The sequence below is a fragment of the Quercus lobata genome, chromosome 1, assembly GCF_001633185.2.
Source record: "Quercus lobata isolate SW786 chromosome 1, ValleyOak3.0 Primary Assembly, whole genome shotgun sequence".
Lineage (NCBI taxonomy): Eukaryota > Viridiplantae > Streptophyta > Magnoliopsida > Fagales > Fagaceae > Quercus > Quercus lobata.
In genome coordinates, this window is record NC_044904.1 from 26,254,358 (window position 1) to 26,268,687 (window position 14,330).

The 14,330-nt window shown below is 38.7% G+C and overlaps 2 protein-coding genes across 6 annotated transcripts; one reads left to right on the forward strand and one right to left on the reverse strand.

Annotated features, from left to right (window-relative positions):
• The first annotated feature begins 946 nt into the window (after window positions 1-946).
• On the forward strand, window positions 947-4,119 carry LOC115985009 (laccase-13-like). The gene is made up of 6 exons (XM_031107989.1): window positions 947-1,156; window positions 1,262-1,413; window positions 1,653-1,897; window positions 2,044-2,172; window positions 2,661-3,617; window positions 3,733-4,119. The coding sequence occupies exons 1-6, from the start codon at window positions 1,037-1,039 to the stop codon at window positions 3,861-3,863; spliced, it is 1,734 nt and encodes a 577-aa protein (XP_030963849.1). The 5' UTR covers window positions 947-1,036; the 3' UTR covers window positions 3,864-4,119.
• Window positions 4,120-4,412: 293 nt separating this feature from the next.
• LOC115985018 (SWR1 complex subunit 6) lies at window positions 4,413-7,456 on the reverse strand. 5 transcript variants are annotated; one of them, XM_031108010.1, is made up of 7 exons: window positions 7,186-7,456; window positions 6,997-7,061; window positions 6,548-6,696; window positions 5,678-5,784; window positions 5,441-5,543; window positions 4,901-5,010; window positions 4,426-4,825 (listed from the first exon to the last, which is right to left on the reverse strand). In XM_031108010.1, the coding sequence occupies exons 4-7, from the start codon at window positions 5,780-5,782 to the stop codon at window positions 4,622-4,624; spliced, it is 522 nt and encodes a 173-aa protein (XP_030963870.1). In that variant the 5' UTR covers window positions 5,783-5,784; window positions 6,548-6,696; window positions 6,997-7,061; window positions 7,186-7,456; the 3' UTR covers window positions 4,426-4,621. The 5 variants fall into 5 exon arrangements, with proteins under 5 accessions (XP_030963856.1, XP_030963870.1, XP_030963867.1 ...); XM_031108007.1 differs by having other exon boundaries at window positions 6,548-6,705; XM_031107996.1 differs by lacking the exon at window positions 6,997-7,061 and having other exon boundaries at window positions 4,413-4,825; window positions 6,548-6,705.
• Between the last annotated feature and the right edge of the window lie 6,874 nt (window positions 7,457-14,330).

Here is a 14,330-nt window from a genome sequence, read left to right on the forward strand (position 1 = left end):
GTGCAGAAGCATTTTGAGTTTCATATTATTTCATTTTGGTTCTAGAAGTTGGCCATTTCAAAAATAGATTTCTAACTCCATTCCTGATTTGAACAATTTGGTGGTGTAAATACTCAATCAATTTTCAACAAAACAGGAATCAACCCGGGGCAGGGGTTAGAGAAAACAACGAAGTCTTTTAGTTGACTATGAGCCTTGAATACAGTTAGTAGCTTTCTACAAGAAGTTTCTTAGAAAAAATAATAATAACAAATAATAAAATTCTACAAGAAAATCAATGGAAGAGACACCTGCAGTCATCAATGAGGCCAAAGAGGATAGATAAAATTTCACATAACCATTCAAAAAGAGATCACCACTAACCAGATAGTTCAATCATCAAATAGAGTGTTATGGACAACGATTTCAAAACAAAGCGTAGGTGGCAAGCTATTATCGGTTCTTATTTGGACTCACTACTGACATTACTTTTTTAACTTACTATTAACAACTTCTCCTCCAAATTTGTTGGGAACATATTGTTACATGATGAACTAATGAAATCCTAAAGTTCCACAGATTTGTTGTAGAATGTTTGCTTTAGGGGATTAACTAGGAAGCAAATACATCTATAATTCTATCCCATATACAAGCTTTTGATAAGAAGACTTACAGTGGGACTTAAAATTATGATAAAAATTTAAGCTGGGCAATCCCTAACAGTAATATTTGACTGTCACAATTTGCTTTCGCTCTCCTAACTTGCATTTAGTACCGAATCTCTCTCCCTTTTGTTTTTTCTTGATCGAGTGAAGGGCCTAGTGGGTGCAACAAATTTCCTTTATGGTTGGACTAAAAGTCCTTAAGTCTTAATATCTTAACCTGTATCACTGTTGACTTAAAACCAAATCTGCCAAATAATCACTCTTTCAAAATAAAAAAAATGAGTATTATCATACTCATTTCCCGCTTTTTGACACTATATATAGTTGGTCTCTCTTATGGTCGTAACTCACACAAGCACTCCAAGTTTTATTCAACAAAGGCTGAGAAAACAATGGAGGCTTACAATCTCACTGTTAAGCCATGGTGCTCTTGCTTATTACTTGGCCTATTTGCTGCGATCACTTTCCTTTCTTCCTTTGCAAATGCTGAGACTCACTACCGTGAATTTGTTGTATGTCTTTTCTTCATTTCATGAACTTACTATTATTATTATTATTATCCCTAATGGAATGTAGTTGGTTATAAATTACTCTTTTTTTGTGTGCGACTGATATAGATTCAAGCAAAACCAGTGAAGAGGCTGTGCAGAATTCACAACATAATTACTGTAAATGGACAATTCCCAGGGCCAGCCTTGGAAGTGAGAAATGGAGATTCCCTTGTGATCAAAGTAGTGAACATTGCCCAATACAACATTACCCTCCACTGGTAAAATGATTATAATTTCTATGTACATCAATATCACACATGTAGCTTATTCCTAGACATATATAACAGCAGCTAACATACGTCTATTAACTGCCTAATTATTTTCCCTCCATTTGCAATCTTCTTTATTTTTGAGAAACTTTGTAGAAAATTTTCAATCTACTACCAAACACTGCATACATACTTGAAATTCATGATGCTTGTAACGTTGATGTGAATAATTGAATTTCATCATTCAGGCATGGAATTCGACAGCTTAGAAATCCATGGGCAGATGGTCCTAGTTATGTGACTCAGTGTCCCATCCGACCAGGAGGAACTTACACATACCGTTTCACAATCATAAATCAGGAGGGTACTCTGTGGTGGCATGCTCATAGTGAATGGCTCAGAGCCACTGTTTATGGAGCTCTCAACATCCATCCCAAATTGGGCTCTCCATATCCCTTCTCAACGCCCAAGCAAGAATACACCCTTCTTCTTGGTAACAACTAAAGACCTCTTACTAAACCCTCTAGTTTTTCCTACATGGCTCTCACCACTAATCCTTAATGCTCTAGATTTTGTTCAGTCTTGTCAGTGAATTTTGAGCAAATGATAAAACTATAATGGTTTATGATGGTTTATCAGGAGAATGGTTCGATAGAAACCCCATGGATGTCTTAAAGCAGGCACTTTTCACAGGAGCAGCTCCTAATGTTTCTGATGCATATACCATTAATGGTCAACCCGGTGATTTGTATAGATGCTCCGGCAAAGGTATGGAGTAACCTTATTTGTAGCCAAAAACTTAAAATTTACAGAAGGAAAAGAAAATAAAAGGAAATTTTTTTTTTTTTTTTTTGCTCCCTTGTTAATATTGAAAATTAATTTGAGTCAAGTGGCAGTATGATCACATGAAAGAAAAGATAACTAACAGTGCATATTTGAATAGGATAGACCTCAAACTCTGATTTCTCATATTGAGATTATCAAACTTCTGGGACACAATTATTCACAAATTTTAACTTGACATGTTATATTTAGTACAATAATAAAAGCAATACTGGTGAAAAGTGATGTTACTTCAATCATAACTTGTCACCTTATCAAGTAATGAAAAAGGTTGCGTTCCTAATATTTTTGTGCAATTATAACTAAAAACGAAACCATAGAGCAAACCTCACTTTATTTTGTGATAATACTTTTATATTTTGTTTTTATTAGAGTAACATGAAGTGGGTAATATAACTTAATTCACAATGCAGAAACTGTGAGAATTCCCATAGAATCAGGCGAGACAGTTCTATTGCGAATCGTCAACGCTGCACTCAATCAAGAACTCTTCTTTGCCATCGCCAACCACCAAATGACTGTTGTTGGTGTTGATGCAGCATACACCAAGCCTTTCACAACCAGGGTAATCATGATAGGACCTGGTCAGACAACCAATGTCCTCCTCACTGCAGATCAGCCCCCAGCTCACTACTACATAGCAGCACGTGCCTATAACACTGCGATGAATGCAGCCTTTGACAACACCACCACCACAGCAATCCTTGAATACAAATCTGCTTCCTGCGGTACCAAAAAGGGGCAATCTTCAAGACCAATCCTCCCACAACTACCTGCCTACAATGATACAGCGACTGCAACTGCTTTCACAGCTGGGATTAAGAGCCCTTCTCTGGTCAAAGTTCCCACAGCCATTGACGAGAACCTATTTTTCACAGTGGGGTTAGGACTAAACAATTGCACACGTCCTAACAGCCCCCGTTGTCAAGGACCAAATGGAACCCGCTTTACTGCCAGCATAAACAACGTTTCTTTTGTATTCCCAACAACCAACTCCTTAATGCAAGCCTATTACCAAGGTGTACCTGGTATCTTCACCACAGACTTTCCGCCTGTCCCCCCCATACAATTTAATTATACAGGCAACGTGAACCGTGGGCTGTGGCAACCTGTTCCAGGAACTAAGCTGTATAAGTTGAAGTATGGTTCCAAAGTACAAGTTGTCTTTCAGGATACCAGTATTGTCACAACAGAGGACCATCCAATTCATCTTCATGGATATCAATTCTTCGTTGTTGGATCAGGTTTTGGTAACTTCAACCCAAGCACAGATACAGCCAAGTTCAACTTCATCGACCCACCACAAAGGAATACCATTGGATCAAACCCTGGTGGATGGGTAGCCATTCGATTTGTGGCAGATAATCCAGGTGATATACTAAATTCTAAGTATAAATACACTAATATGTCTCAGTCTGCTTCACTTTGACCACTAATAAATCCACTGCTCTGATGTTTTCCATGTATTTACTTGGTCCAAAACAGGAATTTGGCTATTGCACTGTCACTTAGACTCACATCTCAGGTGGGGTTTGGCAATGTCTTTCCTAGTTGAGAATGGAGTAGGGCAATCTCAGTCTGTAATACCTCCCCCAGCCGATCTGCCCCAATGCTAAGACCATTGACAAAGCATCACCAGTCATTACATCTAATTTCAAAGTTGACGGAGTTTCTGTTTTCTAGTATTGTTTGTATACAATTATCTGTTCAGTTGAATTTGATGCCATTGGTTTTTTAGTAGTAAGTAAAGCATTGGTACTGCTCCACTGAGGAGCTGATTTGTCAAGTTTCTTGATTGAGTCTCTTATTTTCAAAATCAAAGAATTGGATTTCCAATTCATGATAAATAAGAAATATCTATTTTTCATTCCAGCTTTCTAATGATAAGTTTATAAAACATACCACAAATGAACCAGATGTAAGGAGCTAGAGATAATCATTCAACAAATCAACTTGAAGAACCCATGAAGTAGATTTTGCTGCTCTCATGTGATGATGACCATTGTCATCGAGTCAACTATATTCTGATTGGCTGTAGTCATTTTATAACCCAGTGAAAATTGCAAGAATCAGCTAAACAGAGTTGCCAACGACCTGGAATATGCACCAAGCATGTTGCATGAGTAAGGAGTCATTTCAAGAAATTGAAGGAAAACAAAAATTAATTAACAGCAACGATCCAAAAAGTCCCCCTCTATATATTGAACTAAACTGCAAGAATATAAAATGTACAGGCCAATGGTACAAAACACCCTGTTTCCTAGGGAAACTAAAAAGGGAAAGAACGTAACAATATCCACATAGCTCTGTATATAGCAATGAGCATCAAGTTTCATGAATTTACAGATTTTGGCTCGTTAAAATCTCCCACCAGTTAGGCAACAAATTTCAGACAACGAGTATCATTATGTATATTCTGGCAACGGCCTGAACAAAAGCGCATCCCACACTTCACACATGTATAGCTGGCAGCATATCCACAAACAGTACAGAAATGGCGGCGAGAGGTAGAGCTTGGAGGTCCCACTGCTGCCTTCAAATAGGAGGGAACATGAGGAGGCAAGGATTCCAGGCTTGCCTGCAGTTGCAACCAATGAGTAACTTAAAAGCAATTTAAAATTAAAAACAGGTTGGGCAGCATTTCCATTATTACCTCATTTAATAGCTCCAGAAATGTTCTCGGGGCTTTCCTGGCATTCTCAAGTGCTTTGGCCTGTCGGGTTTTACGTTTTGTGCCCTTGGACTGCCTCTTTTGCATATAACCTGCAACAAGAGGTCCAAAAATGAAAATATAAACTAAGTGAACATATCCACCAACAAGGTGAAATAGACAGGCAATTTTCAGTGCTACCCTATCAAGAGGAACTTTGGTTATAACCATACACCAAACTTGACCTTATAATCCCATTCAGACCAACCCTCTATGATTGATTACTGAGACGAATCAACTTCAGTGATGAGAGAGAGAGAGAGAGAGAGAGAGAGAGATTTGGTTTCAGGAATCTACATGCTCTCAATACAGGACATCTGTTTTATGGCTGTAGGTATATGCTCTAAGAATAATATAAAGAATCAAAAGCTGAGATTTACCCATTCACTAGCAAATAAAGTTTTGGGGAAGCAATATAAAACAACGAAAGAATGCACAAAAAAGAATATAGAAAAAAGACTAGAGAGCTAAAATGAATTAGACCTTGATCATCATCGTCAAGAGAAGCATCACTGTCTTCATTGATTTCTATCTGTTCTATTCCCGCATTGTCATTCTCTAAAGCTTCAAGGCGAGCAAGAGCGGCCTAAACACCCAATTTTTAAGCAACTAATTAATGTTGATATAATGTATAATCTCCTATTTCATCAACCGTCACAAACTTGTGCATAGTACAGAAACCACAGCCATTTTTTTTTTAATCAAACAGATACGACATACATGTGTGCGGTTGTCACTACTTGCAAGGGCAGCAGCCATTCTTGGAGCAACCTTACGAGTTCGGCTCGACATGCGTCGAAACGGGTTGGAATTATCATCATCCATTGCTGCAAAAAGATATCTGAATCAGAGAAAATATTCATTGAAAAATTCCTTTGCCTTTTCTTTTGGGTGTAAATTGCATTTTTGGTCCCTCGAATATAAGGTTTCTTCCATTTTGGTCCTTGAAATTTCAAAAATGGAATATCTTGGTTACTCCATTTATTTTTCTATTTACATGACTAATCACTTCTCCCAAACCCCACAAAAGTGCTTGAAATTTCGGGGACCACAATCTGAACCTTTCAAATTTGAAGAACCAAAATGGAACTTACCCCAAATTTCAGGAAGCAAAAATGCAATATAACCAGTTTTATTTTTCATTTTATTTTATGTAGTTTGTTTGTTTTTTTTATTATTTTTTTATATATTGAGGCAGAAGCTATGGAGTATGGACCAAAAATGAAAGACATATAAACCTCTCAACGACTATGTGATAAAGTAAATTTGGATTTTGAGCATATCAACACTGAGTAAAGTGGCCAAGAGAGCCCAGTTGCTCAGTGGCATTGACTGGTCTCCTTTAACAATTTATCAAAAAACACAATGAGTAAAGGTAAAACCTTGATTTGAATTGAATTGAAGTTGTTGCCAAATCACACTTAACTCTCTAATGAAAGGCATTTATATCAGTTTCAGAGCTTTCAATTCTACATGGGTACATCGAAATTAAAGATAGGTCATCTTCAATATCGTATATAATTACGCATACCCAAAGAAAAATCATGTCTTGGACAAAACGAAGAAAATGAGAAATCATGTGAAACTTACCGTCGCCTTGAACCGGACCTGCTGGGTGGGTTCACAGTGAGCCGAGGGCTGGGTTGGGTTTTGAGCTGAATGGGTTCGTTGGGTCCTTCAACAAGTATGGCTCCTCTCCCGTTTTAGTGTCTCATGTTTTCTCCTGTTTCACGTGGCATCTACAAAATCTAATGGTAAGATATAAGGCCACATCACAGCATCATTATTTCTATTTTACCAACACTCTTCAGCAATAAATCTACTGTTCACACCCCACTGCACTTGGCAGTGGATGATAACGACCGGTCATAAATCATGCCGGAAATATCACCGGATCTGAGAATCCATAAGCATATATTATAGAGCCTCAAGAAGAGAGGAAGAGAACCCATAAGTACAAACAAAGAAAAAATTATATTGATTCTAAAAATAAAGAAACGAAAGGGAGAAAATCCATTTCATTTCAATTCAAACCAGACCCATGACAAAAATCCACTGTCGAAATGGCAAGAGAGAGAGAGAGCTCAGTATCAAACTACCAAGTCTGAAATCAACCAAATCCCAACAAAAAAGATGAACAAACCAACAAGTGCAGATCCGAACCAGTTAAACACACACAACCACAACCACAACTAGCAATTAGCATTTAGCAGTTAGTTCACACATACAAATACACAAGAAGCCTTTGTTGTTCTTCCGCAATTTCTCAGCCCATTCTCTCTTGCAGCTCTGTTTCTCAGATTCGGTGTAGTGGGTTACTGCTGAAGAGTGCCGGACCCGGGTTCTTGGGGTTTTGAGTTGTTGATTTAAGAATTGAGTTGCTTCTAAAACGGTGTCGTAATACAACCTGGATTTTGTGTTTTTCGATTTTGGGCGGAAACCACGCAATTTTGGAAGCTGGCAGCAGTGCCTTTTGCTTTCTTTGAAACTGTGTCGTTTTGCCGGGCTGATTTGGCAACAAAAACAAAAAAATGTGAGCATAAGGCGAGGTTTTGTTTCCATAATCAAAACTTGAGAGTTTAAAATTTAAATAATCCCAAATTTCAGGAGTGAACTTTGTAATTCACACGTGATTTTATCAAATCAATTCTTTGGTCAATTTTCGTTAGAGAGCTGCTGTTAAATGTTCCAAAATGATGTCGTTCTGATATTTTTATTGAAAAAAACTAATATAAAAATATTTTTGGTAGGATTTTTTTTTTTTAAAAGAAGAAAATAATTTAATTTAAAAATTTCAACTTGGAGCAGGTCTACCACCTCCACTCCCTTCCCTATCAAGGAGCAGCAAATTGTCTTTATTTAGATGAAGTTTCTTCATGTTATTTTACATCCATCATCATATGATTATGTTTAGCATCTATATATGATTATTTAGCATAAATGTATATGAATGAGATTTATTGTTTTAAGCTGATGTTAAATATTTCCATCAATCCCTGAGAAACGTTATATCCACAATACTTTTACAACAGATTCTAAACGGTATATTATTATTAGTTGTTACTGATAAGTAAAAAAGTAATTTTAGTAGTGAGTTTTAAATTCAAACCAATAACAATTTACTACCTTGGATTTGTTATGATAATGTTGTTGATGTAACACTTCTCTTAATTCCTAGGAGAGTAGGAGACTAATTTACGGAATACGCAAGGTGAGTGTTATAAGAGCCCAAAAATACTAGGCCCACTTAGAATAGTGGAATTAGTTTTTTCAGGTCCAATGCAACTAATTTGTTAAAGTATGGGCTAGCGAGATCAACTTCAATGCTCTTTTATGATCTTGATGTTAGGTTAGTGGCGTTAGGGCTTAGAGAGTGGTAAAAAGAAGTACGAAATGTGGAAATAACATTTCCTCGGGTCAGGCCGATGAGGCAATGTTCATATAAAGTGTTCAAGTTCTTAATATAGGATGATGTATTACAGTTTCTATTCTTTTTTCAAATTTTCCTCCTCTTTCTTGAAGGGATTTCTTTCCTTTATATAGTCCCTCCTATTGCATTTGAGCCCTCCACCTGTACAGTTCAAGGCATTAGTTTAGACGCTTGTCCCATCAGGGCTCTACTGGAGGTGGTAGAGTGTGCTATGAGCTGCGAGATTACTGTTCAGGGGTCATTCCTTCATTAATGCGACCGGTTGAGTTAGTACAGTGCATTGAATGTGGAGGTGATGGCTACTTTACCTAGATATTTTCTCTCTTCTTTACTTGCACGTCTCTATGGTCTTCCTTGGTATCCTGTCCTTTGGTGCAAGTGGCTTGCTAAAAAAATCTCGAGGAGTGCTTGCTTTTTGAGCTTCTCAGATGATAGGCCTCTACGTCTTCCCTCCTCGGATTCTTATCCACGTGTTTAGCCTAGACTGGTATATGAATGAGCCTTTTTCCATCCCTAGATTGGGCCCATGTGTTCTATTCTGCGTTCGGATCCTGCCCTCCCACAATAACCTTTCAAAATTCCACTCCTACAATTGTCCTAGAGAGTGGGGTTTTGACAAGACCTAGGTGGTGTCACATGTGTTGGGAGTGTTCCCATGTGAGAGTGTCTTTTCATCTGCTTTGTACATGTTCCTAACACTTTAGCATTTGCAATGCTACAGTAAATGCAATAGGCGACATCATGTTCCCCACGTTCTACGACGAGATGAAGATCCAAGGGCTGTAGTTTTTTTGGGATTTTGAGCGGGAACTTTACCGCTCATTTTTCACCTCTGTATAAAGGGGATGGGGATTGCTTTTCCCCATTTCACTAATCCTTCTTTTACCATCAAAGAAGCAATCTGAGGTGCCCTATTTCCCATATTTGTGTCTTAAGCCTTCACATAGCTTAGAGTCCCCCCCCCCTATTTCTTTTATATTCATCTTTATTATTATTTTTTTTATAAAAAAAAAAAGGATAGGTATATTTGCTATCTTAGTCGATACGCCTGAGGGGAGGGAGGCTTTTAAAGCTAAATATTACATTCCTGCCGGGGTAGAAATAGAGCACTACCACTTAGGGGAATGACACACTATGAGGCCTTCTAGTGTCGTAGCTATCCCCATGATTGCCTTCATAGAAGGTGGGATGCAAATCCCTTGGGCAAGGTAACGAGGGATTTTTTAATTTTTTATAGACTTTGCCTAACCTAGTGCACTTCGAACGTCTTTATAATACAAGGTAGTGTAGACATGTTAAATTGTAAGATGGGAGTTAACCTGACCCATCATAATGTCAACTAGATGTACAATTGTCAAAATAGCAAGGAAACGGGATACTACTTTAAGACTAGGGTACCCTCGGTTAAGATGATCTCCTGCCTTCCCGAATCCAATAAGGGTATGGACAAGGACTTTTTGATTGTCTTGGGTGAATGACATGATAGTTTACATTGTCCTACACGAGATGGGAAGCCAGGTGGGATGTTTATAGGCCCGAGCAAAGTATTTTACTCTTAGTTCATAGAGTATCATTCTCTCCATTTTTTTTTTGTTTATTTGCTTATCTATAGGAACATGTGCTCTTCTTTCTTTTCCTCTTCTATCTTCTTTATTTTTATTTTTATTATTTTAACGTAGCTAACCTTCGACCATCCTTTTCTTTACTTTGCTGTAGATAAAAAATTTACTACTCCCAATCTCAACTTGGTGAATTGTGAGGACCTTAATAGAATATTGAAGTCTGAGATTTTCCTCCACAAAGACGATCAGCTTCGTGCCGCCCATGTTATTCTAGGGTACACTCCGATCTCCAATAGCTTTCAGTCCCCCAAGCATATGATCAAAGCCAAGGATCCTCACTTAGCAAAGATTGATGTAGCCATCCTTGGGTTTCTTACTCAGTAATACCTTCAAACGAAGAGCCACAAGAGCTTGCTCGGAAGCCTGTGATTATCGATCTAAAGGAAGATTTTAGAGTGTTTGACTAGCCCGACCTTGCTGAGTCTTCCAAAGCCAGTTCAAAGCGTCAAGTCACTGTCTAAGTAAGCACCGACCAAGAGATTACATATGTACCTGAAGGCATGGTGCTACAAAAAAGGACCCCAACTTGTTGGCTTTATTAGAGTCTCATGTTGGGAGCACTACTCCCGAGGTAACCATGAATCCTCGGCCTCCTACCCCCCTCCCATCTCGGACTTCTGCCGCTGAGCCTAGAGAGAAAAAGAGAAAAAAGGACAAGAAGTTTGGAAAGGAGGTTTCTAAAGAAGGCGAGATCTAGCCTTCTACGGAGTAGGAGCCTCCTAAGGGGTCTAAGGTCCTTAGGGGGCAGTAGAAGAAAGTTCCTATCGAAGGCTTCGCAGCTAACCACCACATAAGAGCCCCCTCTAGTACTAGATGGAGCCCCCCTGCCTGCTGATTCATCCATCAAGGATTTTTAGCAAGAGAAGGTCGGCTATGTGGCCAACTCCCTCGAGCAGGCTATGCTCCTCCTCCAAGACATGCCGACCTCAGAAGCTTGAAGAAGCATGAGGTGTTTTTGACTCTGAAGAGGGATCTTGCCATGGTTATTTTTTGTATTCATGTTCTTAGTTACATCCCTTTTATCATTTTTATATTATTTTATTTATTTTTTAACTTCACTTATTGTCCCTCTTTATTTGTACAGGCAGTTCAAGAGGCTCATGTTGCCGAAGAATGGGTAGACCATGCCCATTCTAAGCTTAAGGATGAAAAGGCATGTTGCATTGCCGTCTTTAAGGCCCAGGTTGTTTCTGAGAAGAAGACAAAGGAATCCCTCCTCAAGCTAGCTGAGGCTGAGAGGGATAGAAAAAATGCCGAAGCAGCCTTGGCGAGGGTAGAAAAACAAGCCGAGGACCAACGACTCCATCTTAAGAAGGCTGAGGAATAGCTGGTTATTGCTTAAGAGAAGATCGAGATCCAACAAAAAGATTTAGAGGGCAAAGAGGAAGAGATTGAGAAGGCAGAGCAGGCTGCATATGATCTGGGTAAAAAAGAAATGGAGGCAATCTTGAAATCTCAGATCACGACTGTTTGCCGAGGATATTGCCTCCAAGTTTGGGCAGAGGCCTTGAATGTTTCCGGGGTTAAGGAACTCGGATAAGGTTATCTTTGCCTTAGCTTTGAGAGAAATAGCCAAGGTTCCTACTTAAGGGATGAGCTTCGCTACTCCGACCTCTCAGCCCATGGTGGAGAGCGAGAAAGGAAGTGATGCTGCTGATCCAAAGCCTACTGCATAGAAAGGACACTTCTCCCCCCTTTTGTTTCCAGTTTTACTTTTGTCTGTTATGCCTTGTAATCCTCTTATGTACCCCATTTATTAATCAAAGAAAATTTTGTTTCAGTAACTTTATATGTGCAACTCTATTTTACTTCTCATGAATATTATCCCCATCCAATACTTTTATTATTATTATTATTATTATTTTGTTTTGCAATACTTTATCCGAGGTATATGTTCTGAGATTCAATTGAATATTTAATTGATTTTAATAAGGGTTAGCCTATTCGAGACATGCGATCCAAAGGGTCACACATGGTTGAGGTGCTACTGAACGCTTAGTTTAATTTTATAAGAGTTAATTTACCCAAGACATGTGACTCGAGGAGTTGAATGTGACTGAGGTTCTATTTAAAACTTAGTCAATTTTGTAAGAGTTAATTTATCCAAGACATGTGACCCGAGGAATCGAATATTATTTAACACTTAGCCAATTTTAATAAAAGTTAATTTACCTAAGGCATGTGACCCGAGGAGTCGAACATGGCCGAGGTTTTGTTTAACACTTAGCCATTTTTAATAAGAGTTAATTTACCCAAGGCATGTGACCCAAGGAGTCGAACATAGCCGAGGTTCTGTTTAACATTTAGCCAATTTTAATAAAAATTAATTTACCCAAGGCATGTGATCCAAGGAGTCAAACATGGTCGAGGTTCTGTTTAACACTTAGCCAATTTTAATAAGAGTTAATTTACCCAAGGCATGTGATCCGAGAAGTCGAACATGACCAATGTTCTATTTAACACTTATTTATAGCGAGAGAAGTAATGTAAAGACATTGATAAAAGTAGAATTTTGATAGCAAAGAGAGGAAATTGAATAACTTCGCAACCATTCATTAATAATAGTGTCTTCGTAGGTTATTTACATTTCAAGGACGTGAGACGACATTTTCATCTAAGTCTTCCAAATGATAGGCCCCTATTCCTGCCACTAAGGTTGTGTGATAGGGTCCTTCCCAGTTAGGCCTGAGTTTTCCCCATGTTGGATTCTTGGTTTTTCCTACGACTTTTCTTAGGACCAGGTCCCCTGGCATAAACACTTTTGTCTTGATAACCCTGTCATATCCTTGTTTGAGCTTCTGCTGATAATGAGCCATTTGAATTGTTACAACTTCCCTTCTTTCCTCGACTAAATCTAGGCTAGCTGAGAGGAGTCGCCCATTTTCATCGGTATTAAACTAGCTAGTCCTCAACGTCGGGAATCTTGCCTCTAGAGGGATGACTGCTTCAGAGCCATACATCATTGAAAGGGGGTCTCTCTTGTTGACCTTTTAGGTGTGGTGTGGTAAGTCCATAGCACATGTGGTAACTTGTCCACCTATCTTCCTTTTACTTCGTCTAATCTTTTCTTTAGTCCATTCATTATGACCTTGTTGTTGGTTTCAGCTTGCCCATTACCTTGAGGGTAGGCAGGGGTGGAATATCTATTTTTGATGACCAATTCTTAAATCTTCAAAAAGTTTGACTATCAAACTGAAGCCCATTGTCTGAGATCAGTGTATGTGGAACTCCAAATTTGGTGACAATGTTTCTTCAGACAAACTTCTTCACATCTTGATCTCGGATGTTGGAAAGAGGTTCAGTCTCGACCCATTTTGTGAAGTAAAATAAGTTCCTATGAGGAGCCATCTTCGGTTTCCAGTTGCCTTTGGGAAAGGATCAACTATATATAAGCCCCATTATGAAAAAGGCCATGGATAGGAAAGAGGATTCAAGGTTCCTCCTGGCTGATGGATGTTTGGGGCATACCTTTGGCACTAGTCACACTTCTTGACATATTCTTGGGCGGACTTTTGCATGCTGGGCCACCAGTATCCCTGGGTGAGAGCTCTATGTGATAGGGACCTTCCTCCAATATGACTACCACAAATTCCTTCGTGAAGTACTTCCAATAGTGCCTCCACTGCTTCAGGATGGATATAAAGCAAATATGGCCCGGAGTATGACTATTTGTATAGCTTCTGCTTTTCCAAGAGCCAATATCACGGTGCCTTTCTTCGAACTTTCTCGGCCTCGGTTTTGTCCTTGGGCAGTATCCCGTCTGTAGGCGCAAGGGAAGGGAAAATTGGAAGGAGTCGCCACCTAGTTATATGATGTAGGAACCATGAATATAACGTCCTTTCGAGGAAAGACCTTTGATCTTACTACCAGAGTTTGGGTTCGGAGTTTAGGTACGCTCTTGGAAAGGTGTTAGGCATCTAAGATCGCCCAACCCTAAGGTTGACCTCCCAACATTGTGTCCTATATCTTAACCCTATTAAAAACCTTTTAAATACTTATATTCTAGACTCACACATACACACACACTAACATGCATCTAGCAAACAACATGGCATCTTTAACCCTAAACACATAGTTATCCATCTATCTAAACAAAAGAGAGCCAAACATATAAAAGAGAACCCTAGCATTCATCTAAAACAAAACAGCAACTTAAACATGGCAGCAAGCATATCATTAAACAAAACATATCAAAAACAAAATGTTAACATATTAGAAACCCTAATCAACATTGAAATAGAGCAGAAACCAAAAATGTAAAATCTAGCAACCTATCATGCTTAAAAATATGAAGAAAACCTAAAACTAACCTAAACAAATA

What these genes read in the sequence shown, in the direction of transcription:
- LOC115985009 (XM_031107989.1), top strand. Translation starts at nt 1,037, where the DNA reads ATGGAGGCTTACAATCTCACTGTTAAGCCATGGTGCTCTTGCTTATTA. An exon ending in CTCACTACCGTGAATTTGTT is followed by an intron (nt 1,157 to 1,261) that starts GTATGTCTTTTC and finishes CGACTGATATAG; the next exon opens with ATTCAAGCAAAACCAGTGAA. An exon ending in GTATAGATGCTCCGGCAAAG is followed by an intron (nt 2,173 to 2,660) that starts GTATGGAGTAAC and finishes TTCACAATGCAG; the next exon opens with AAACTGTGAGAATTCCCATA.
- LOC115985018 (XM_031107996.1), bottom strand. Translation starts at nt 5,782, where the DNA reads ATGGATGATGATAATTCCAACCCGTTTCGACGCATGTCGAGCCGAACT. An exon ending in GTAGTGACAACCGCACACAT is followed by an intron (nt 5,544 to 5,677) that starts GTATGTCGTATC and finishes TTGGGTGTTTAG; the next exon opens with GCCGCTCTTGCTCGCCTTGA. An exon ending in TTCTGGAGCTATTAAATGAG is followed by an intron (nt 4,826 to 4,900) that starts GTAATAATGGAA and finishes TTGCAACTGCAG; the next exon opens with GCAAGCCTGGAATCCTTGCC.